At 44.6% G+C, this 22,798-nt stretch overlaps 2 protein-coding genes across 9 annotated transcripts in view; both read left to right on the forward strand.

Annotated features, from left to right (window-relative positions):
• The window catches only part of LIMS1 (LIM zinc finger domain containing 1), a 143,522-nt gene extending 130,014 nt beyond the window's left edge, over positions 1-13,508 (forward strand). For 4 of the 7 annotated variants that reach the window (XM_054010622.1, XM_054010586.1, XM_054010604.1 and 1 more), the window contains 4 exons: positions 581-629; positions 4,713-4,788; positions 5,072-5,264; positions 11,871-11,959. In XM_054010622.1, the coding sequence (XP_053866597.1) occupies positions 581-629; positions 4,713-4,788; positions 5,072-5,219 (273 nt within the window). In that variant the 3' untranslated portion in view covers positions 5,220-5,264; positions 11,871-11,959. Of the gene's footprint in view, positions 1-580; positions 630-4,712; positions 4,789-5,071; positions 5,266-11,870 lie in introns of those variants that run through there. The other 3 variants (XM_054010612.1, XM_054010595.1, XM_054010579.1) reach the window with 2 other exon arrangements.
• A 3,956-nt stretch (positions 13,509-17,464) lies between these two features.
• RGPD4 (RANBP2 like and GRIP domain containing 4) overlaps positions 17,465-22,798 on the forward strand; it is a 64,962-nt gene continuing 59,628 nt past the window's right edge. For both annotated transcript variants that reach the window (XM_054010643.1, XM_054010653.1), the window contains exons 1-3: positions 17,465-17,628; positions 22,022-22,089; positions 22,649-22,760. In XM_054010643.1, the coding sequence (XP_053866618.1) occupies positions 17,557-17,628; positions 22,022-22,089; positions 22,649-22,760 (252 nt within the window). In that variant the 5' untranslated portion in view covers positions 17,465-17,556. The remainder of the gene's footprint in view (positions 17,629-22,021; positions 22,090-22,648; positions 22,761-22,798) is intronic.

Below are 22,798 nucleotides of genomic sequence, written 5' to 3' on the forward strand. Positions count from 1 at the left end.
GTGGGTAATAAGCTCCATAGTTCTATGGCATGTATTAATTACAGATTCCTGAATATTCAGTTTTGAAGGTTTGATGTTTGAAATATTGATAGTACAGCTGTAAATGATAAATGCCAAAGCACTACAGATGTTAGGTAAAATTTGGGCCAAAAGTAGAATGGGAGGGTGGATGGGTGTGTACATAAAAATTGAAACTATGCAACAGAAACAGCAAGGCATTGTTCTAGAACCTGAAAGTTCAGATTGACTAGAAACAAGTGATATACAAAAGTGAAACTGTCTAGCTTAATTTTCCAAGATGAAAGAAATGCAAAAAGGAAACAAAACATAATTAGTAGAGAAAAAAAATTAAACATTATTTTTCATCTTTAATAATGAAGGGTCTTATTTGTAATGGGAATGGAAAGGTGACTTTAAAAAAAAGAATTAAGTAATTTGACAGTATGCATTCCTTTAATCTTACTGAGTTTGTTAGAAAAGTTGCTATGTCCATATGCTGAGCTGCAATTATTTTGTTTCTAAAATTCTATCCACGATAAATTTTTAAAGTTAAAAATTTGTATTTTCCCCCTAACCACAGCTGTTTGGTGACGTTTGTTTCCACTGTAATCGTGTGATTGAAGGAGATGGTAAGCATTTCTTAAATTGCATTTTTTTTATGTCACTTCAGTAGGAAGCACTTACTAAAAGAGGCACCAGGGAAAGGGAAGACTGGTGTTGAATCCCTTTTGAAATGCTGATTCCCATAATGCCTTTTTCTAAATTCTTCAGAGTTTCTGTGAGTGAAATAAGAGTGTAAAATGGCAAGGCCCCAATCCCTTAGTGAGTTTTACACAGGCAGCTTCCTTTACCTGTGTGGAACCCTACTGACTTTAATAGACCTCAATGCAAGTGCAATAATCCACATGCATGCACCTCATTACAGAATTAGGGCCTAAGGGCCTGATTTTAAAGATATTTAGGTGCCTAAAGAGGCAGGTGCCTAGTGGGATTTTTAAAAACTCATAGACACCTAATTTCCATGATTTTAATGCAAATTAGGCAGCTAGGAGCTTTGAAATCCCACTAGGTTGCTATCTGCATCTCTAGGCACCTACATATCTTATTAAAAAAAAATCTGGCCTTAAGTCTGTAGAAGTGAGGCTGTCACAAACACTGCCAAAGGATTAGCATTCAGCAAAACAATGCATCTATAAAGACAATCCAGGTGACCATTAATCTGGAGTATGGCTGTTGACAACCAAGTGGGACAGGATGGTAGAGAAAGCAGATAATTTAATATGAGGCAACACAAAAGTTATACCTACCTTACAACACCTATCTGAACCAATACCCTGTACCAGTAATAGCACCAGCTAAACCAAAACCAGTAATCAAGTGGCATAAGGCCCAGACACTTCAAAAGGACATCATGGATTATAATCATGACACTAAAGGATGAGTTCTAGATTCAAATGATGTGCTTTCCATATAGTTTCAAGACTACACTCTACCTATAAAACTACAATTTAGGAGTCTTCTTGAAGGAAATATTCTGCTCACCTGCATTAAAATCCTCCAAAACCAAATAAAAATCTAGTGAAACAGGTAACTTCAGCTTTGTATGATAACTAGGTACATGTAATCTGGCTGCCTCATACTGTATGTTCTGGTCGCCAAACTGAGCAAATTGTAGTATGCCATTTCATTGCCCTTGATGTAATTTTTAATAATTGTTTTAAATTTATTCTTTCATTCCTCCATACACATTCAAACAAAACATTGCAGTCACAAATAATGAGTGTGTCCAGCATTATTCTACCAAAGAGAGAGAGGGGGGGTGAACATGTCAGGCAGCCAGTTAACCATAGCAGGATCTATATGGTTGTCTGCCTCAGAGGGATCATCTGTGGCATTGTTTCTCAAATGCGGCCACCAGGGGGTTTCCCTGCAGCCACAGCAGTTTCCTGGACAGTGGGGGGAAGCATCAGCCCCTCCCCTTTGTCCCTGCTGCTCCTGCATGCACTGCCTTTCTGGAGACACAGGTGGGACACAACGCATAAGGAGCAAGATGTGGCAGCAAGGAGGGGGTGAGAAGGTGAGTGGTGAGGCGAGCAGGCGGGGGGGACCTGGCAGAGGAGTGAGGAGGCGAGCGGTGAGCCAGCAGCAGGGTGAGGAGGTGGGTGGGAGGGGAGGCCCTAAGACCTTCTTCCCTCCCCTCCCCCCCACCACACACACACACACACACTTTCCTGGAGGAGCCCCTGGCTGGCTGAAGCCCCGAGCCCCCCCACCTGCCCGGAGGAGCCCCGGCTTCCAGCCACAGCCGTGCCTCCCCTCCCCAGACCCAAGCCACCCAGATGTGTTTTTCATTGTTATTTGGACTTCTATTATGTCAAAGCATTTTTAAATTTACTTCAGAATTGTTATACAGACAGCCACTTTTACCAGAAAAGCAAAAGAAATAATAAAAAAGACAAGAATGTGCAAAGCACATTATTTGTGTTTTTATTCTGTTAGGTCCAGTAAAGAATAGAGATAACTGTGCATGATTTTTATTATTGAGTCTGCAAAAAAACCCCAAAACCTTACATAAATAAATTACGATTTGGATGTATATATGTGCATATTACTTTATTAACTTTAGGAAAAATAAATAATTTTAGGAAAAAGTGTCAGTGCGGCCACCAGCAAGAGTTAGTGGCCGCACTCTGAGGCCATCAAAAAATTTGTTGCGAGAACCCCTGATCTATGGAGCAATACATCAATTATCTATCTGATTAGGATGGTTCTGACAAACAGCAGAGTACCTTTCTCCAAAATGACACTTATTGAACAACTAGCACCCAGAAGTTGGAGAGAAGTGCTTGACCAAGGGTGACAGCTACTATAATTGAACATGACTGCAGCTGTCTGGCAATAGTCCGTTTCATTCATAGTAGGCAGTTGGGTTGCCAACCCTCCCGGTTTCACCGGGAGTCTCCTGGAATTAGACGCTATCTCCCAGAGGCTACTGCAGCCAAACTGGGAGATTTTGGCGCTAAAAGTCCAGCGGCGCAGTGGGGCTAAGGCGGGCTCCCTGCCTGCCCTGGCCCTGCATCGCTCCTAAAAGTGGCCATCATGTTCCTGCGACCCCTAAGGGGGGGAGGGCCCTGGGGCCTCTCTGCGCTGTCTCCTCCCCGAGCGCTGACTCTGCAGCTCCCATTGGCTGAGAACTGCGGCCAATGGGAGCTGTGGGGGTGGCATTTGCTGGCACGGGCAGCACTTGGAGCTCTCTGCCTCCCTCCCCCACGGCTGCAGGGGACGTGCCGGCTGCTTCTGGGAGCAGCACAGGGCAAGGGCAGACAGGGAGCCTGCCTTAGCCCCGCTGTGCTGCCTGGCCAGAGCCTGCTCCCCTCACCCCCTCCTGCACCCCAGCCCCGACCCCCCTCCTGCACCCAAACTCCCTCCCAGAGCCCGCACTCCCTCCTACACCTCAGCCCCAGGCTTAGCCAAAGCCCTCTGCCCCAGCCCAGAGTCCATACCTCAACCCCTTGCCCCAGTCCAGTGAAAGTGAGTGAGGTGGGGGAGAGCAAGCGAAAGAGGGAGGGGGGGAATGGAGTGAGTGGGGAGGGGCCTCGAGAAAGGGGCGGGGCAAAGGTGTTGGGGTTTGTGTGATTAAACAGTTGGCAATCCTAGTAGGCAACCTTGGGTGCACTTTTATAGTGGAGCTGCACGTGTTGACCTGAACTAAGAAGAGGAAATAGACCATTTTTTGGCAAGGGAAGAGGTAGAAAGTGTTGAGATCTTTATTTGAATGTTCAAATGGACCAACACCAGATTTCAGCCAAAGATTTCTTTATTAATCCAAAGACCAAATTGGCTTTTATATGGTTACTTTAAGCATGTATCCGTATAATAGCTATCAATCATAAGTATTGATCGGATACTTACAACAGGATTAGGCCCGGGATGCTCAAACCCATATTGGCTGGCTTCAGCTAAACAAGCAGGCACTAGCACGTAGTCCCACCTATTCCCTTCCCTCTTTTATATCTTACAATAAACAGGCCTACATATCTGACATCACTGAGTTTTAGGTATTCACCTTTGTCAAAACTGGTTAGAACAGTGCTTGACCAGTTTGCTGGCAAATGCCCCAGGACTTGAAGGACTTCCCTCACAATATTTCACTCATCTCTATCATATCTGCAAATGTTAGAGGAACTTCTCCTCCCATGAATCATTCCTTGCTAACAAAGGCTCTATGTTTCATTTCTCTAAGTTTAGTTTCGTTTTTTCCTAATAAAGCATGCTTTCTTAATTCTCAGCAACCCTATGTAAAGAAAGCAGGATGGGAAGAGATACAAAGGAAGAGGAAGTAGAGATTGACATAAACAAAGGGGGAAAGAAAGGCAACTTTGATTCAAGATCAAAATGGAGCTCTTCCAGAGCAGAGCTATCGCAAAACAAAGAGTAGAACTAAATGTTAAGCATCAGCTTAAACACTGAAGTAATTTAGAGGCATCTATGCCTCCTACACAGCACTTACCTACAGTATATGTGTATGTGTGTCTCCTTACCCTCACTTCATTTTCATTATTATGGAGCCTAATTTTATCCCTAATTGAAAAATAGGTTTAAAAATAATCACCTTTTCCTGTACGTCTTATGAATGTGTAAATTTCAGAAGTTTTTAACAAATGCCTTTGTTTATTACACTGCTAATATTGTCTTTTTCCCCCTCCCCCTAGTTGTCTCTGCTCTGAATAAGGCATGGTGTGTGAACTGTTTCGCTTGTTCCACTTGCAACACTAAGTTAACTCTCAAGTAAGTTTATCAGATAGTTTAAGAAGATGGAAAACAGTTGTGATCTCTTCAGAACAGATCAATAGTCACCTTTCAAGCACAGCTGTTATAGTCATAGTTTAACTGTAATGGTATATAACCTTTATAGACAACTTCTTGTAAATGATATAGGTATTCGTTCCTGTTGCTCCATTTACTACTTTAAAATCTATTTTTGCTTTGTGTTCAATTCTTCTTTCAGCTATGACTTATTCTTAAATCTTTTCCTGTTCTTTCCACTGTTTCCTCTGTGTCTTATCTAAAGGGATAAGTTTGTTGAAATTGATCTAAAACCTGTCTGCAAACACTGTTATGAGAAAATGCCAGAAGAATTTAAACGTCGACTTGCCAAACGGGAGCGAGACGCAAAGGATAAAGACAAGCTGAAAAAGAAAAAGCCAGTCTGTTTGTAAACTTTTCTTTTCCTCCTATCACCATCTCTGCTCCTTTCTTCTTTGGTCAGTGTTTAGGACATGTATTTTTCTTTGGGTTTTCTGCATGTGTTTGTGATAATCAAAGATAGAACAACTATTAATTTCCACATATCTATGATTTGAAATTTTGAACACTACATTTTAATATGTTAAGTTTAGGCCATTGTGCTCTGAAATTGAGCTTGCAAGGTTTCTTAAACAGCAAAATTCATAAATTTTGGACTTCTCGGAGAAAAATCCGTACCTTGCTGAACAGACTGTTTTAGACTACCGTATAGCTCTGATTTCATTCCAGATTCCCAAATTTCATATATTTTGTGCATATAGTTAATTACATATGCCAGTAGGCATTTGTGTGCATGCAGGCTGAATAGTTAGCTGTCCACCTGCCTATCTGCATGCTCAGATGCAGGATTATGCTTAGAAAACTTGGGGAATGCAGATTTAGAAGCTAGCTGTGAAAACCTGATAGTTTTGAAATTCCACTTTTAGTAAATGCCTTGTGCTTCCATTTTAACATCCCACAAAATAGTTTTTAAGCTAATATAAAATGTCAGTCCCTGAAAACAATATTGTATGCAGAGTACATTTTCTTGTTTTACTAACATTAACATTAGTTAGTTAGTTTTTCACTGACATTAACATTTTGCTCCATTTTTAAATTACTTATCACAACAGCACTCAATTAGACATATAACCATAATTCAGTAGCAGCGATGGGTGTATGCAAATCCACATATTCTTCTTTGAGTGCTTGCTAATGTCCATTCCATGGTAGGTGTGCGCGCGCCCGTGTGCGCAGCCGTTGGAGACTTTTGCCTTAGCGGTACCTGTAGGGCCAGCTGTGGTGCCCTCTGGAGTGCCGCCAGCCCTGCGCCTTCTCAGTTCCTTCTTACCGCCCATGGTGGTTAATCGGAGTGCCTCTGTCCCTTGCTTCGCAAGTGGTCAGTGGTTTTTCTTCATCTGTTTAGCCTTGTGCTTCTCTGTAAATAGTTTTAAGCATTGTTAGTTAGTAGTTAAGTACCCGTTAAGTGTTTAGTTAGATAGTGTCCAAGCGGGAACTTCACCTGCGGAGGGCATGCCCCGATCTCCATGTTTCAAGCCCTGCTCATCCTGTAACAGGCCTATGCCTGTTAGTGACCCACAGAAGAGCTGTTTACAGTGCCTCTGGGAAACCCATATATTATCATATGTGCCAGTACTTTCATCCACAGACTCAGAAGGAGAACGACATCTGCCTCAGGGCCCTCCAGATGCAGGGTGCCCTGCGTCCAGCTTCGGAGCTGCTGTGACCCGAACTGGCATCTAGCGCTTCAACTTCGGTGTGTAGCACACCTCCGGCACCGGGGTCCTCCCAGCACCGATCCCCGTCACCAGTGCCAAAAAAGAAGCCTAAGAAGACGGCACCAGCCAAGACCGGGCAAGGGACTCTTTTCGCACCTTACGCCCACTCCGGGCAAGGGACTCTTTTCGCACCTTACGCCCACTCCAGACCCGTTGAAGGGTTCGGCCATGGGGGGGTTCCTCCCCCAGAAAGGACCCGCCTCCGACTCCAGTTCTACCCCTAAGAATAAAGAGGCGAAAAGACTGGACTTACTTGGCCGAAAGATTTTTTTCTATGGCTAGGCTCCAGTTTCGGGTGGCAAATCACCATGCCCTCTTGGGCCGCTACAATTTTAACTTGTGGGGCTCTCTCCTAAAGTTCATGTCCAAGGAAGCGGCCCAGGAATTTGCCACCCTGGTCGAGGAAGGGACCGCGGCTGCTCGGTCCTCTCTCCAGATGGCCTAGGATGCTGCCGATTCAGCTGCCCGAGTGGTCACCTCAGCGGTGATCATGCGCGCAGCTCCAGGACCTTCCATTTGACGGTGTCAGCCTGTTTTCTGATCAAACAGATGCGCGTCTGCATGACTTACAGGACACAAAGGCGACCCTCCACTCCTGGGGATGCACACGCCTCAGTCGTCTAGGCAGCCATTCCGGCCTCCCCACCTCCTAGGCAGTGGCAGCCTCAGCAGGGACCTAGAAGGAAAAGGGACACTGGGTTCAACCGCCGCTGTCCTTCATAATCCCGATCTCCTGCGCAGCCTGGTCTGGCAAAACACCAGTGTGCTTGGGAGCGACGCACTAGCCAACTGCCCGGATCCTTCCTGCCCTTTCCTTGACCGCCTTTTCTCTGACCGGCCTGGTTGCGGGTTATCTCAGACCGTTGGGTCCTGGACATAGTGGCTTGGGGCTACACCCTGCAATTTTTGGCCACCCCATGTTCTGCGTGTACACACGTACACACACACACACAAGCTCCTTATTCAGGAGGTTGAGAACCTCCTACGCCTGGGGGCTGTGGAGGAGCTTCCTCGGGATATGCAAGGAAGAGGATTCTACTCCCGCTACTTCCTAATCCCAAAGGCAAATGGGAGGCTCAGAGCCATCCTGGACCTACGGGGCCTTAACATGTCTTTGTTGAAGTTCCACATGGTATCCCTGGCTTCCATCATCCCTTCTCTGGGTCCGGGGGTCTGGTACGCTGCTCTCGACTTACAAGACGCTTACTTTCATGTCTCTATCTTCCCGGGGCACAGACGTTTCCTGCCCTTTATAGTGGCAGGGCGCCACTTCCAGTTTATGGCGCTGCGCTTTGGCCTGTCCTCAGCCACCAGGGTCTTCACGAAATGCATGGCGTTGGTGGTGGCTTACCTGAGGTGTCAAGGGGTTCAGATCGTCCCATATCTCGACAACCGGCTCAACAAGCGCAGGTCTTCAGAGGAGGTCCAGAGGAGCCTCGATCTTGTGTGCTCCATCTGCAGCAACTTGGGTCTCCTAATAAACACAGAAAAATCCACATTAGCACTGGTTCAACGCATAGAGTTCATCTGTGCAGTTCTCGACTCCAGGCGGGCCAGGGCATTCCTGCCAGAAGCGCGTTTTCAAGCCATGTCAAACCTGATCACCCACATACAGAGCCAACCGCTCACCACGACCCACACGTGCCTGCAACTGATGGGCCACATGCACCTACGTCGTAAGCCACGCCTGGCTTCATCTGAGGCCCCTACAAATGTAGCTGGCCTCAATCTACATTCCCAGCAGGCACCCCCTGGACCGAGTGGTCACAGTGCTGAGTCATGTCCTCTCACGGCTCAACTGGTGGCAGGATCCCAAGTTGGCGCTGCGGGGAGTCCCTTTCGTAACGCCGTCACACTTGCTCACCGTGGTCTCAGTTGCGTCAGACCTGGTCTGGGGGGCTGTTGGCTGCAACACAACCTAGCCCTTCATATCAATGTCAGGGAACTCCGAGCGGTTCACCTGGCATGCCAAGCTTTCCTGCCCCACCTGGAAGGCAAGGTGGTGCAGGTCCTGACAGACAATACTGCCGCAATGTACTACATGAACAGGCAGAGTGGTGCCAGGTCTTCGGCCCTCTTTCAGGAAGCGCTCAGCCTTTGGGACTTTTGTGAGCAGCAGGACGTTCACTTGGTGGCCGCCCACCTGCCCGGTACCAAGAACATCCTGGCGGATCGCCTAAGCAGGAGTTTCTTGTCTCACAATGAATGGCCGCTCAATTCGGAGGTGGTCAACCTGATCTTCCGACGGTGGGGGACGCCCCACCTGCATCTTTTCACGTCCAGACAGAACAGGAAGTGCCACAGTTCTGTTCTCTGCCGGGCAGGGACAAGGGCTTCCTGTCAGACGCCTTCCTGATCCCATGGTCGGGAGCACTCATGTACGCCTTTCTGCCGGTGCCGCTGATCCACAAGGTCCTGCTCAAGGTGAAGCAAGACAAAGCTTCAGTCATCCTCATAGCCCCGGCATGACCTCTCAGCACTGGTTTGCCATGCTCCTGAGCCTTTCAGCAGCCACCTTATTACAGCTGCCTCTTCGGCCAGATCTACTGTCCCACAACCATGGCAATCTGCTACACCCGAACATGGTGGTCCTGCACCTGACGGCGTGGTTTCTGCAGGGAGGAGCGGCAGTGTTCTGCCAGTGTCCAGCAAGTCTTGCTGAGTAGCAGGAAGCCCCCCACTAGGGCTACCTATGTATTGAAATGGAATCAGTTCACGTGTTGAGCCACGGATTGCCATATCTGGGTTGGAAGAGGCCCACCTGCAGGATGTCCTGGACTATTTACTACACCTGAAGCTCCAGGACCTGTTGCTGTCCTCGATCAAGGTGCACCTGGCGGCCATTTCGACTTTCCACCCTCCGTTTCAAGGCAGGTCGGTCTTTGCCCATCCCATGACAGCCCGGTTTCTGAAAGGTCTGGAGTGCCTTTACCCGCATGTCCGAGACCCGGTCCCTCCTTGGGACCCGAACCTTGTGTTCTCCAGGCTCACAGGGCCCCCCTTTGAGCTCCTGGCTTCCTGCTCCCTTCTGCTGTTATCCTGGAATGTCTCCTTTTTGGTCGCTATAACTTCATCCCGTAGGGTGTCTGAGATCAGGGCGCTCATGTCCAAGCTTCTACATATACGATCTTCTATAAGGACAAGTCCAGCTGCGTCTGCACCTGGCCTTTCTGCCCAAGGTCGTCTCTCAGTTCCACGCGAGTCAGGACATATATCTTCCAGTCCTTTGCCCTAAGCCTCATGCGAGGGATGAGGAACGCAGGCTGCACACCTTGGACATTAGGGGAGCTCTGGCCTTCAACATAGAATGAAGCGATTCCGTAAGTCTCCGCAGCTGTTTGTTGCTGTCACAGACCAAATGAAGGGTTTTCCAGTGTCCACCCAAAGGATCTTGTCCTGGATCACAGCTTGTATCTGCTACTGCTATGAGCTGGTGAATGTGCCTCCGCCACCGATTGTGATGGTCCACTCCACTCGGGCGGCGGCCTTCCTCACTCCGGTGCCGAACCAGGAAATTTGCCATGCCGCAACCTGGTCGTCCGTCCACACATTTGCCTCGCACTATGCGCCGATCCAGCAGGCTCAGGCTGATGCTCGTTTTGGCAGAGCAGTACTACAATCTGCAAGATTGTGAACTTCAAGCCCACCTCCTGGGATTCTGCCTATAAGTCACCTACAATGGAATCGACATGAGCAAGCACTCAACAAAGAAAAAATGGTTACCCCCACCTTTTTGTAACGGTTGTTCTTCAAGATGTGTTGCTCATGTCCATTCCATTACCCGCCCTCCTGCCCCTCTGTTGGAGTTGTCGGCAAGAAGGAACCGACGGCGCCTGATACACCATGCCATGAGTGCGGCACTCCAGAGGGTGTCGCAGCCGGCCCTACGGGTACCACTAAAGCAAAAGTTTCCGATGGCTGCACACGTGTGCGTGTACACACCTATAATGGAATGGACATGAGCAACACATCTCGAAGAACAACTGTTACAAAAAGGTGGGTAACCGTTTTTTGCAAACTCTGTCAAGATGCCCTTTGAATAGTAATTGACTTGTTTCTTACAGTTTATAAAGAGTTTATATTTTGTTTTTTGGAGTTCTCCAAAAGTTCTTTATAGTGAGAAGGTTTTTGATTTTTTTTAAATAAATTTTATAATTCACATTGGACTGAGTCTCCTGTTATAATCCATCATATTGCTGCAAAGTGACATTTAAATTAACAGCTCAAGGAATCCCATTGGAGATCAGAAAATCATGTCCAATATGGATTGATAAACAGAAGAGTTTTTTATTGTTTAGTTATTGAAAAGACTTGTTAAAATATCAGACACCGTCAACTTGAAAATTATATTTCCATCTGAAAATTTAGTATGTATTGTTTTAAGTAACTCGAGATTACTACAATTGAAAGAAATTAAATGGCATTTTATTTTTCTGGTTTTTGTTTGTTTATTGTGCATTTGATAGCAATTTGTGTTTTGTGGATACAGTGGCACTTCCTGTCTCATGGGCAAACTGGCTCATAACTGCTGTCTGTAAGGGTTTTTTCCATTTTCCTCTGAAGCAGCTAGTACTTGCAACTGTCAGAGACAGGATAATTATATATGGCCACTGCTCTGATCCAGTATGGAAATTCATAGCATCTTCTAAATAAAAGTCCTTGCCTACACCCACATCAGATATCTGTAGGTCCATAACGCTGGTGTCTACAGACTTCTGAAAATATAGAGTGTATCTTTACTGTTAGGTTTACAATTCAGTGGTTGCACAACATACAGTATTGCATAAAACAATTTTCCTCAGTATCCAAAAGTTCTCTGTTTTTGTTTCTGTTTTCCTGTACAGTTGTTTCTTTCACTTCCGCTATTTACTTTCATGTCTCTTTCGCATAAATATTGACTATATGTGCAATGACTGGCCATCTCAATCTTTCAAAACTCAAATCTGTCACCTTTAGCAAATTCACCTGTACTTAACCTGCCACGGTTAAAAAAATAAAAAGTCTCTCCTGAATTTGGGTTTTCCTTCCTGAATGTTGGCACCCAGTAACAAAGCTGGGTACTGCTAATAACAAATATAATTGTATGTATCCTAAAAAAATAGATTCAAGTATACATCTACATTTGCTGTCTTGCTATATCATTTATAATCTTAGCTCCATGTATATATTGAGCAAAATACTGAAAAAGCATTATTTTGCTGCCTGTACTATGTCAATATGGCATGCTTCAAATACTCTTTGAAATCTCTTTCACTAAAGATATTTTTCCTTTTATATCATTTGTAGGAACAAATTTGTTGAATTTGATATGAAGCCTGTCTGCAAGAAATGCTATGAGAAGTTTCCTTTGGAGCTGAAGAAAAGATTGAAGAAACTAGCTGAAACTTTAGGGAGGAAGTAAAGCCTCCTTCTAATCTCATCTTCCTGTGCAAAAAGAGAAAATATTACAGATGTTACTTGACTTTTATTTTATTTTTCTTTGAGGCTGCAATCAGCAATACATAAGCAAAGAAAATGAGTTTCCTTGATGCATGACTAGCTTCATACTAAAGTACTTTCCTCTTATCTCCCGCAAAACATGCATCTAAAAACCCTCTGCATTTTATATAAACCTCATTACTAGCAAAAACAAAATATATCTTCAATTCTGTATTTGATATTTACATGTATACATATTTGTTGATATGTAGATTGTACTTGCATAGTAAATTGTAGATACAAATTCATGTTAAACTCTTATGGCTCTGGTACTGCAGTTGGATCTGCCTTGTGCCCACTGATATCAGTGGGATTCTGTGCAGACATAAGATCTGCTTGTGCATATCCTGCAAGGACTTAACAGACAAGCCTAGCTTTCTGTACACAAATAGTGCCGTTGAAGTTAATGGTAATACTCGTGCACAGAATTAAGCATGTTTGTAAGTCTTTAAATGACTGTAGCATCACTTTTTATGGAACTATTCATTTTTAGATTCAGATCCAAGTAGTCATTATGAAGCCTTATTTTAAATGTCTCTGAAGAAAGTCAAACTTCTAAGTACAACCACTGCAAAAGTGTAGTGCCTTTAATAGATAATTCTTACATAATTAATCTTTGTATATCAGACTTAAAAGTTGTAATAGAAATATAGAAAACATATTCCTGTTGCAAGAAATATGCATATTCAGAGCTACCTGAATTTTGCTATGTTCCGTTTAAAATAATCCAATAACATTCATGAGTGTTTTTGTATTTTACTTACTTTTTGTGCCTTATTCTTCTGTATCTTTCACAATAGTATTCAAAAAAATTGATGCATTAAATATATATACAGTTTTATTTTTATTTTATATTTTTATGCAGAAAATGTATACCAGGTATTGTAAGAGATAATATGCTTTAACTACTTCAACTCTATAGGACGTATGAAGTTTGTTTGTTTGTTTGTTTGTTTTTCAAATATTGAGAACACCTGAATTTTAAAAAATACATCATGTTGCTTCTAGGCTGAATTAATTTTTTAATAGTACATGAAATAATTCTCTTTCATCTCTGAATGTTACTTTTACACCAGTGAGTGGATATATAAATGGTCTATCCCAGAAGGTGCTGAGCACCTTCAGCTTCCATGTCAGCCTTGAAGGACTGGGTCCAAACTGATCAGAATTCCCTATAACATACTTTTAAGTCTTATGCTATTCATTTGTATTCATAAAGAATCTAGGGTTTTTTTTCCCTTCCTTTATAAAAGTGCAGTAGTATGGCAAACTTGTTTAACAAAATTAATAAATCTTTTTTTTTCCTTTACTATAGCAACCTAAACAGATTGTATAGGATTATATTCTATCAACTAAAGTCTCTTTTCATATCTTGAAGAAAAAATATCCCTAGTTGGTTTAAATGCTAAGCTTCCCAGTGTGATTAATAAAGGCTATAGAATATAACTTGTCTGACTTTTTCTTAAAGGGATGTTTGGTGGTGAAGGTGAGAGACCCCGTATATGTTCTCTAATTAGCCTTATTAGTGCTACACGGAATACAGCCCAGTTTCTGTTGTATTATTGAACTGTCAGAAGTGGCTCCATAGTTAAGGCTGTATTTCCCTTACTGTACTTTTCCCTTAAAGCAGAACTACAGTCTGTCTATTTCCCACTTTAATAAATTAAATTTAGCTTTTAAATTTCAAATACCGCTCAGTGGATAGTTGAATTGTCTAGGAAATGTTTCGCATAAAATAGTTGCTAACTTTTCCTAGAATAAAATAATTTAAATAGGCTAGTTTTGAAATTTACCCCAAACGTCGCCCATCCCCATCCAACACAGACAATCCGCCACCACACATTTTCACATTAGCACACGGGTCACATTTGATATTTAACAACTATGCAGAATAGATAAATTTATCTTACTCATTATAATCAAAACTAGAAAAGACCAAGGAACTTCAGAGGGCCCAACTCTAGCTAGTGAGTGGCTAACATGATCCCATATCAGGGGGTAACCATGTTCGTCTGAATCTGTAAAATGCGACGAAGAGTCCTGTGGCACCTTATGGACTAACAGACGTATTGGAGCATAAGCTTTCGTGGGTGAATACCCACTTCGTCGGATGCATGATCCCATATGAAATTCACTGATGACAAATGCAAAGTAATAAACATTGAAAAGTAAGTTAAATCCATACACTTATTGTGTTCTAAGTTAACTGTAACAATTCAGGAAAAAGACCTGGGCATCACTGAGGACATCATTGTGTGGCAGCAATACTGTGTAAATGTTATAATATATGTACATAATTGGTAGCATACCTTGACCTGCCATTTAGTCCTAGTCACTCCTCTTTATCATGCTAAGATCCACAGATCAATTACAACAGGTATTTTAGCATGGGGGGCAGCTTGGCGGCAGAACCTGACCTGTCTGTCACTGGCTCTCCTTGAAGTTCCTTCTGGTTTTATCTGCTGCCCCAGCGGTGTCACGACTAAAGATAAACATGGCTATCTTCCCTGGTTGTGAGGGACTCAGTGTTTCAAACAGGATTTTCTTTTTTACCTGAAAGAGTGGCTTCTTCACTAAACAGGCCTTTTACAGGCAGCCACATTGAAGCAGGTGTCACCTCATCTCCCTCCCCTGAGTATGAAATCTGCCAGCATGAGCCCTGCAATAATGACAATCAATAAAAACAAATAGAAGTATTAAATGTTATTTGACACACAATGTGCAGTCACAAGAATTGCTAACATGGGTGGACAGTAACACAAGGTCGTCTACAATTTAAAAAATCCCATAGCCAAACAGCTTCTCCCTGAAAAATATATGGGGTCCTATCTCTTTAATGCAGATATACAGGGTCTAGTTACTGAGATCAGACAACTCAGGCAAATCAGTTCCTAAACTGTCTTAGCGCTACAGTGGGAAACTTTATGGAAAGTGGAGCTATTCAGAATCATCACAAAACCAGATGTACAATCCTGGCTCCTGCCAGATGCTATAGAAAGGAATGCAGGTCATTTGGCAAGTTGAAACAGCCTCTGCAGTATGAAAGAGAATACCACTTTGCAAGTCATAGCTTGAACAAATCCAAGGTGCTGAGGCAAAGTCAGCAGTTGTCCTGAGTTGTCTCAATGGCTTTAAGGAAGAAGGAAATTGACTCCGCTTTCTTCCTGGATAATTTTGCTGGTCAGGGTCTGTACAGAGAGAGCTGAAGGAAACAGAGTTATACAGTTGTTGAAGTAACTTGGACTCATGATAAACACATCATAATGGCTCCAGGTAGTCAGTCACAGGCTTGGTCTGAGGATTAATCCTATTCTGTATAAATTCTAATCTCAGAAGAATATTAATTGAAGATGAAGATGGCCATAGTGGAAAACAATTGATGTCACAGACATAAACCTCTACCATGCTGATCTCATGGACAAACACAGTTCTGTGACACAGAGTTCACATGAGCCCTACCCAGCCTCTCGTCATCCCTTTTGTATCATGGAAATGCAGGGCTTTAGGGGACCTTGAGACGTCCTCAAGTCCAGCTCCTTAACGCTGAGGCAGGACTGAGTTAGCCTAGGCCACCCCTGACAGGTGCTTGTGCAACCTGGTCTTAAAAACCTCCAATGGCAGGGACACCAGGACCGCCCTTGGACGCCTGTTGCACAGTTCAACTTCCCTTAACGTTAAAAAAAGTTTTATCTTAGATCTAACCTAACCCCCTCCCTCACCCCCGCTGCAGATTAAGCCCCCGTTACTTCTTGTCCTGCCACCAGTGGCCATGGACAACTGATAACCCTCCTCTTCGTACTAGCCCCCACCCCACGATTTACAGGCCAGCCAGCCAGGGCCAGCTTTAGGAAGTGCGGGGCCCAATTTGAACATTTTTGGCGGGGTCCTGGCAGGGATGACTTAAAAAAAAAAAAAAAAAAACTTTTAATTTCTTCCATGTATTATTTACAGGTTTCAGAGTAGCAGCCATGTTAGTTTGTATCCGCAAAAAGAAGAACAGGAGTACTTGTGGCACCTTAGAGACTAACAAATTTATTAGAGCATAAGCTTTCGTGGACTACAGCCCACTTCCATCCGAAGAAATGGGTTGTAGTCCACGAAAGCTTATGCTCTAATAAATTTGTTAGTTTCTAAGGTGCCACAAGTACTCCTGTTCTTCTTTTTATGTATTATTTACTTTCCATAACTATATAAATAAAATTATATATTATGTACATTGCATCATATATGCTGTTGATCGGTTATTAATGAGCTCTGTTTCACATGTGTGGGTCCCCGCCACTCCCTGGGGGGGTGTGTGTGCACATGTGTGGGTCCTAGCTGCTCCCAGACTCCCTCATTGAAGCAGGTGGGCAGGGTTACTGCCCTGGGAACTGCAGGGCACCAGTGGACATGGGGCTGGCTGGAGGCAGGGCAGGGGCTGACTGGAGGTAAGGGCTGGCTGCAGGCAGGGCAAGGGGTGCGGGGCTGGCTGGAGACAGGGGTGTGTGGGGCGGGCTGGCTGGCTTCAGGCAGGGCCACAGGAGCGTGGGGCAAGGCTGGAGACAGAGGAGTGCGGGACTGGCTGGCTTCAGGCCAGGTTGGGGGGGGGTGCGGCAGGGGATGGCTGGAGACTGGGCAGGGGGTGCAGAGCTGGCACGGGCAGGGGTGTGGGGGGGGCTGGCCGGCCTCGGGCAGAGGGTGCGGCAAGGGTTGGCTGTGGGCAGGGGGTGCAGGGCTGGCTGCCGGCAGGGCAGGAGGGGACGGGGCTGGTGCGGGCAGGACAGGGGTTGCAGGGCTGGTGTAGGCAGGCTGAGGGGTGCAGCAGAGGCTGGCAGCGGGCAGAGGGGGCAGGGCTGGCTGGAGACAGGGGCTGGCTGCAGGCAAGGCAGGGGGGTGCAGCAGAGGCAGCTGGGAGCCCCAAGCCCTTTAAACAGCCCCCTGGGGAAACTTGGACACCCTGGTACACTGTACCGGGGCTTGGGCGCGGGGCCCTCTTAGGCGCAGGGCCGGATTCAGGGGAATCGGTTGAATTGGCCTAAAGCCGGCCCTGCAGCCAGAGGTGACAGGCCTTGGCCTTCCCCTCCCCCACGCCGTTATCCCTGAAGATGTCCAGTAGCAATGGTGGTTGGCAGTTGTACAGGTGGGTTCTGGGCACGCGCACCCACTCTTCCGCCCCCCCCCCCCAACGCTCGCTGCGATTGGCTCCCGGTGACTGTGACTAGACAAAGAACGCGCCGGGAGGGCGCCGCCGCCAGGACAGGCGAAGGGGAAGGGCCAGAGACGAGACAGGACAGGAAAGGAGGGGCGCGCAAGCTGACATACGTAATTTCCGCTTCCGCAAGCGGTGACGACGCACACATACGTAGCGCGCCGCGCGCGAGCCGTCCGCCCCCCCCCCATCTTACGCCTGTAGGCGCAGCGCGAGCGAAGCTGGCGAGCAGGGGGTTCGAGGCGGCGTTTCGGTTTCGCTCAGTGAGTGAGCGGCGCGCGGAGCCCAGCGCGCGCCACGACCATGAGGCGCAGCAAGGCCGAGGTGGAGCGGTACATCGCCTCGGTGCAGGCCGCGGCCCCCTCCCCCAAAGAGGTGAGCGGCCCGCCGGTGTCCCCGCCTGCCGCCCGGGTGATGCCGGGGCTGGGGTGGCGGCTTGTTCTCCAGTAGTGAGGGCCGCGGAACGGGGCGAGTCCATCGGGTGCCTGGGTCGCTGCTGGGCGCGTTCTACTACTGGCGCCCCTTGGCGATGGAGGGGGCTGAAGGGACTTGGTGCCTGCGAGGGGCGGCCGGGGCAGGGTGGCTGCCCCGATCTGGCACCGGCGGGGCCCCACGGAGCAGGCCCCGCCCGCGCCAGGGAGGCTGGAGGGGCAGCGAGTCACGGGCCGTGTCTGACAGGAGCCCGGCGTTCAACGCCGCTGCCCCGGCCTGGCCTCATTCGGTGTGGGAGGGGCCCGCCTGCCTCTCTCCCTGTGCGGGCCGGTTGCAAACGCCGGGCCCCTGGCTGTGGGGGCGGGGCTGGGAGACGAGCGTAGCAGCCGGGTCCCCTGACTCTAACGGAGACGGGTCTGAGCCATCCTCTTGGATGTGGGCGCTTTTCCTTCAGCCCTTAGACCTTCCCTCCGCGGTTGGGTTGAGTTGAGTTGAGGGAGAGCGATGGGATCGTGCAGGGAATCTCGTCCTGCTGCTTCTGCTAAGTAAAGGATTTAAGTCGCTAATGCAATGCTGCAGATTTGATTTGTCTGATAAACACTGGTATTGCTATCAAGGAAAAAAACATGCAATTTAGCTTTCAGGGTTATTAATTTGTAGGGCAGTAATTCAAGGGCCCAAACTTTTTTCACAAAACTTGGATCACATTTTAATAAAAAGTGGCTGACTTATCTCCCTGCTTGATCATGGGCTTGTAACATCCCCATTGCTACTACCACAATTGTTTACATGGAATTAGCTAAGAATGCATTACATTCTTATCTGGTAATGCACTTTGGAAATGAAAATTATAGCTAGTTCTATGTCACCAGTTATCTCTCTGCAGACCCCAGAAGATGCTCTCCAGATCACCAGTGGTCTAAACTGATATAGTTTAACATAGGCATTTAATTCTGGAGAGCCAGAGGTCAGTCTAATGCTTAAAACCTAACTGTTAACATTTGTTCTATAGTTTTAGTCTGATCAGTAATTGCTCTATGTTTCTGTGGCAGGAAATTTAACAGTGTTATATACTGCTTCATAGCCATATCTGTGCGTTTAATATATAATAAGCTTTTTAGGCAGGATTTGTGCACAAAACATAGGTACTATCTCATTGAAATACACATGCAGAGATTTTGTTGATCGTGGAAGTCATAGGATTCAGATGCCTTTTACAACCGAGACAATGTCAACAAATCTACTCAATTTAAAAGTTACACCTACCACCTATTTGTTGTTACATCACACTTTTTTAAATGTTTGCTCCTGTTCGCTGTATGAAAGACCCACACATAAACAGGGAATGCTGACTTTACGTGGGTAACGTTGTAGCTGATTGTACAGTGTGTACACAAAGTAAATAATGGAAAATAGATACTTCTCATTCTTCCTTTGTCCTGATCTTCTGTATTGTAAAATTAAGAAGGGACTGAAATTAACTATCCCTTGAAATTGTAAAGAAATGTGACTCACCAGACCTTTTCAAACTTATCAAACATATTTGTCCAATAACATAGTATTTATGGAGAAGATTAAAAACTAAACGTGTCTTATTAAAGGGTAAAAAAAAATAAAATGCATGCTTTTGTTCAAAAATAAATAATCTTTGTGCTGAAACACCAAGAGAGAAACTTAATATCTAGTGTGTGATTTGAGAGAGTTGAGGGATTGGAAATACACCGGACCCCCGCTAGAACGCAGGATTCAGGATCCATGCGCAGTAACGTGGGGACCGCGTTACCATGACTACCAATGTAAATAATTACATTTGGGAGCCATGGCTGCGACTGCATTCTAAAAGAATTTGCGCTATATAGGCGCGTGTTCTAGCTAGGGTCTGCTGTAGTGCTTAGAATGTAATGGGTCATCTTACATTTGCCCCAGATCTTAAATGTGATTAAAGTTGTGTTTTTTCTTTCTTAAAAAAAATAAAAAAATTGTGGTTGAGAACTTAATACAAACAAACCAAGAAATTCTGACCGTTCTTAATTTGATCATTACCTGTTAGGTTCACTTCCTCTGGGGCACCAGGCATTAGCCACTGTCGGGTAGACAGGATACTGGGCTGGATGGACCTTTGATCTGACCCAGTATGGCCGTTCTTATGTTCTGCCTCCATAGTTCATCCACTTTTCACAGAAGCACTCCGTGTCCAATAAAACCTTGTCCCTACATGCTTTATAGATAATTTTTGGGTTGTCTTTATTTGCTACAAATGCAGTGGTTCTCGAGCTGTGGTCTGTGGACCACCAGTGTTCCTCAGAGCATTTGCTGGTGGCTTGCAGAGATCTGGCTGGTCACGTGATTTTTGACTCTCCTTGTTTCCAGTTCCTAAATTGCATTAAAGAAAATTTAAAAATACATTGAATCTTTCTAGTGTCGCACTCTCTCGTAAGCAATTTCTGTAGCTGACACAGGGATGTTTCCCAATTGTGAATATGGGAAGTGATCCATAATACAATCTTTTTGTGAACTATTAAAACATTTGCGAAAATGTAAAGATTCCAGAGCTGATACCAGTATTTCAGAAATAAGTTACTTGGACTTCCAGTAGAAATATGATAGCTTGGTTTTGTTAGCATTGATGGATATGCTTTTGGAAGGAGAAATACTTGGCCCTTTCCAGTTGGTGCATATTAGAGGCTTGCCAGTAGCTGATGGCTGGACCCAATTTGCATGTAAAAGTCCAGAACTTCATTATATCTAAAACATTTATTTCTACTTCTGTCTTCCTTGATAGAGGAGTAGAAATTACTGTTGGCTGAAAAAAAGAGCAATTATCAGTTGTTTCCATACCCTATAGACACATTGTTGTTTGAGCACACAGATTTTTTTGGTCTGTGCTCCAAGGAGCTTACAGTCAAACAAAGACAAAATAAATCCCAGGGCAAACTTAAGAGGGGATAAGCTTTTGTACTAAATATCCTTTTAAACAGAGATTGGTATCTATTGTGGATTTTCGCTGTGACTTTGGCCCCATCTGCTGCTTCTGGCTGTATGTTCTGAACCATTCTCCTGCAGGGTCTTACAGATGAAAAGGGTGTATGTTTGGTTTGTTTGTTTTGCTACAGTTCCAAGTAAAATTAAGTTTGTAGCAAAAAATACAAAAATTCAAACTTAGCAATTCATTTATGTTGTCATTTTTTTACCCCCTTCTTTTTGGAATGATTTCACTAGTGTCATTTATTTATTTCCTCCTTGCTTCTCTGCATCTTTCACCTCTTCTGGTTTTACTTTTTTCTTTGAGACTTTTCAAAGACTTCCATTTTATCTTTTTATCTTGTTCATTTACCAACAACCCTTTTTTTGAAGTGATACTTTCTCTCACCTAGAAGGTCTGGAGGTGGATTTTTTTTCATTATCCCATCGGTGTTGATCCTCCACTTAACCAAAATGAGTTGCTACAGAAATGATAAGGTGCTCCCTCATTCCCCTTCATGCCTGTTTTTGTAGTATCTGCAGGTGCATGTCACCTCTATTGGTCCAGGGAGAAAGGATCTGCTTTTTCTCATCTCTCATCCTTTTTGTTACCCTTCATCTCTGTTTTCTTCTTTCTTTTGTCAAGAAGTGCCTGTTTCTCTGTTGCACAGGAGCCATGACAGGAGCTAGTCAGTTTCACTCATGTTCCTGCTCCAGCAATACTGTATAGGAGCAACTGAGGCACAAGGATGATCTTCCACTGTTAGAGATACAGTGGGTGGTAGAATGGAGAGAAAGTACTTTTGGTTGCTTCTCCCTTCCCTTGCAGAACATCTGTATTAATATCAGCTCACAACTATGTCTTTGTGGCACAAGCAGAAATTTTCCCTTTGGGGAGAACTATCAGGGGGTAATCAAGAGTAGTGTAGTTTGGGAATACTATGGGATTCCTATGCCATATTTAAACATCAGTGTTTGATGACAGACCTGTTGCAGTGTATAATTAAAAAAATTAATCATCTCCCTACTGGTGGATGGATGCATAACAAGCTTTTCTGGCAGCAAGGGTATTATATTGTGGTGCTCCTATTACAACCAAGCAGTGGATTTCTCTGGTTCACTAGGTAGCCTTAATTTCCCAACTGTATGCCATCTGTATGGTATTAGGTCTTTCTCTACAAAGATGTTATGGGGGAGAATATTACAGACCATAATGAAAAACTGGACTAGGGTTGATAACTAATGTGTCTGAAGTTTAGTCAGTTAGTACAGTATATGTTAACTGGGAACATTGTCTAAGCCATTTTGTGTCAAAAATATAGACGTATTATATATTTTAAGCATATTTATCATAACAATGTTTTTTCCCCTCCAGAAATCAATGAAAGGATTCTTTTTTGCTAAACTCTATTATGAAGCGAAAGAGTATGAACTTGCTAAAAGGTAAAGTATGTGTTGTTCTGTTTTCCAAAGAGCTTTACTGCTATAGAAATTAAATGGATACTGGAATTGTTACAAAGCAATTTCTGATACCTACTACTGAATGATCAAAACTGTTATTTCCAGACAGTGCTGATAGCACTTACTTGATACAGATCCATTGAATCGCTAATGGGGAAACCTGAAGAAAAATTGGAAATGGGGGACTGAAAAGTGTTCTTTATTCAGACAGCTGTCATTCAAACAGCATAGCGGAACTTTATCTTTTAGTTTCCGTAAGTTACTGTTTCTAAGTGATTCACAGACATAAGTCTCCAGTATTTTAGACACACATTTGCTGGCAAACAGGTAATGATGGCCCATATCAGAATAATGTTGGTTAATTTTTTTATTTTTATTTTTTGAGGCCCCAGAACAGATACCTGGAACTAAACACTCTGCTTGCTCTTTATCCTCGTAGTGCAGAGCACCAGTGAACTATGTTACGTTGTTTGACCGTCTGTTTCAGGTTTTGTTTCAGAATTATTCATTACATACTGACATGGTAACTGCTTTCTTACAGGTACATATCTACTTATCTTAATGTTCAAGAGAGAGATCCCAAGGCACACAAATTTCTAGGCCAGCTCTATGAAGCTGAAGATAACATAGAAAAAGCTGTGGGTTGCTATAAGGTAGGAAGTAAAAGTGATCAAATCAAGTGATTCTTGAA

This window comes from Malaclemys terrapin, chromosome 1 (assembly GCF_027887155.1).
Source record: "Malaclemys terrapin pileata isolate rMalTer1 chromosome 1, rMalTer1.hap1, whole genome shotgun sequence".
NCBI classification, from domain to species: Eukaryota; Metazoa; Chordata; order Testudines; family Emydidae; genus Malaclemys; species Malaclemys terrapin.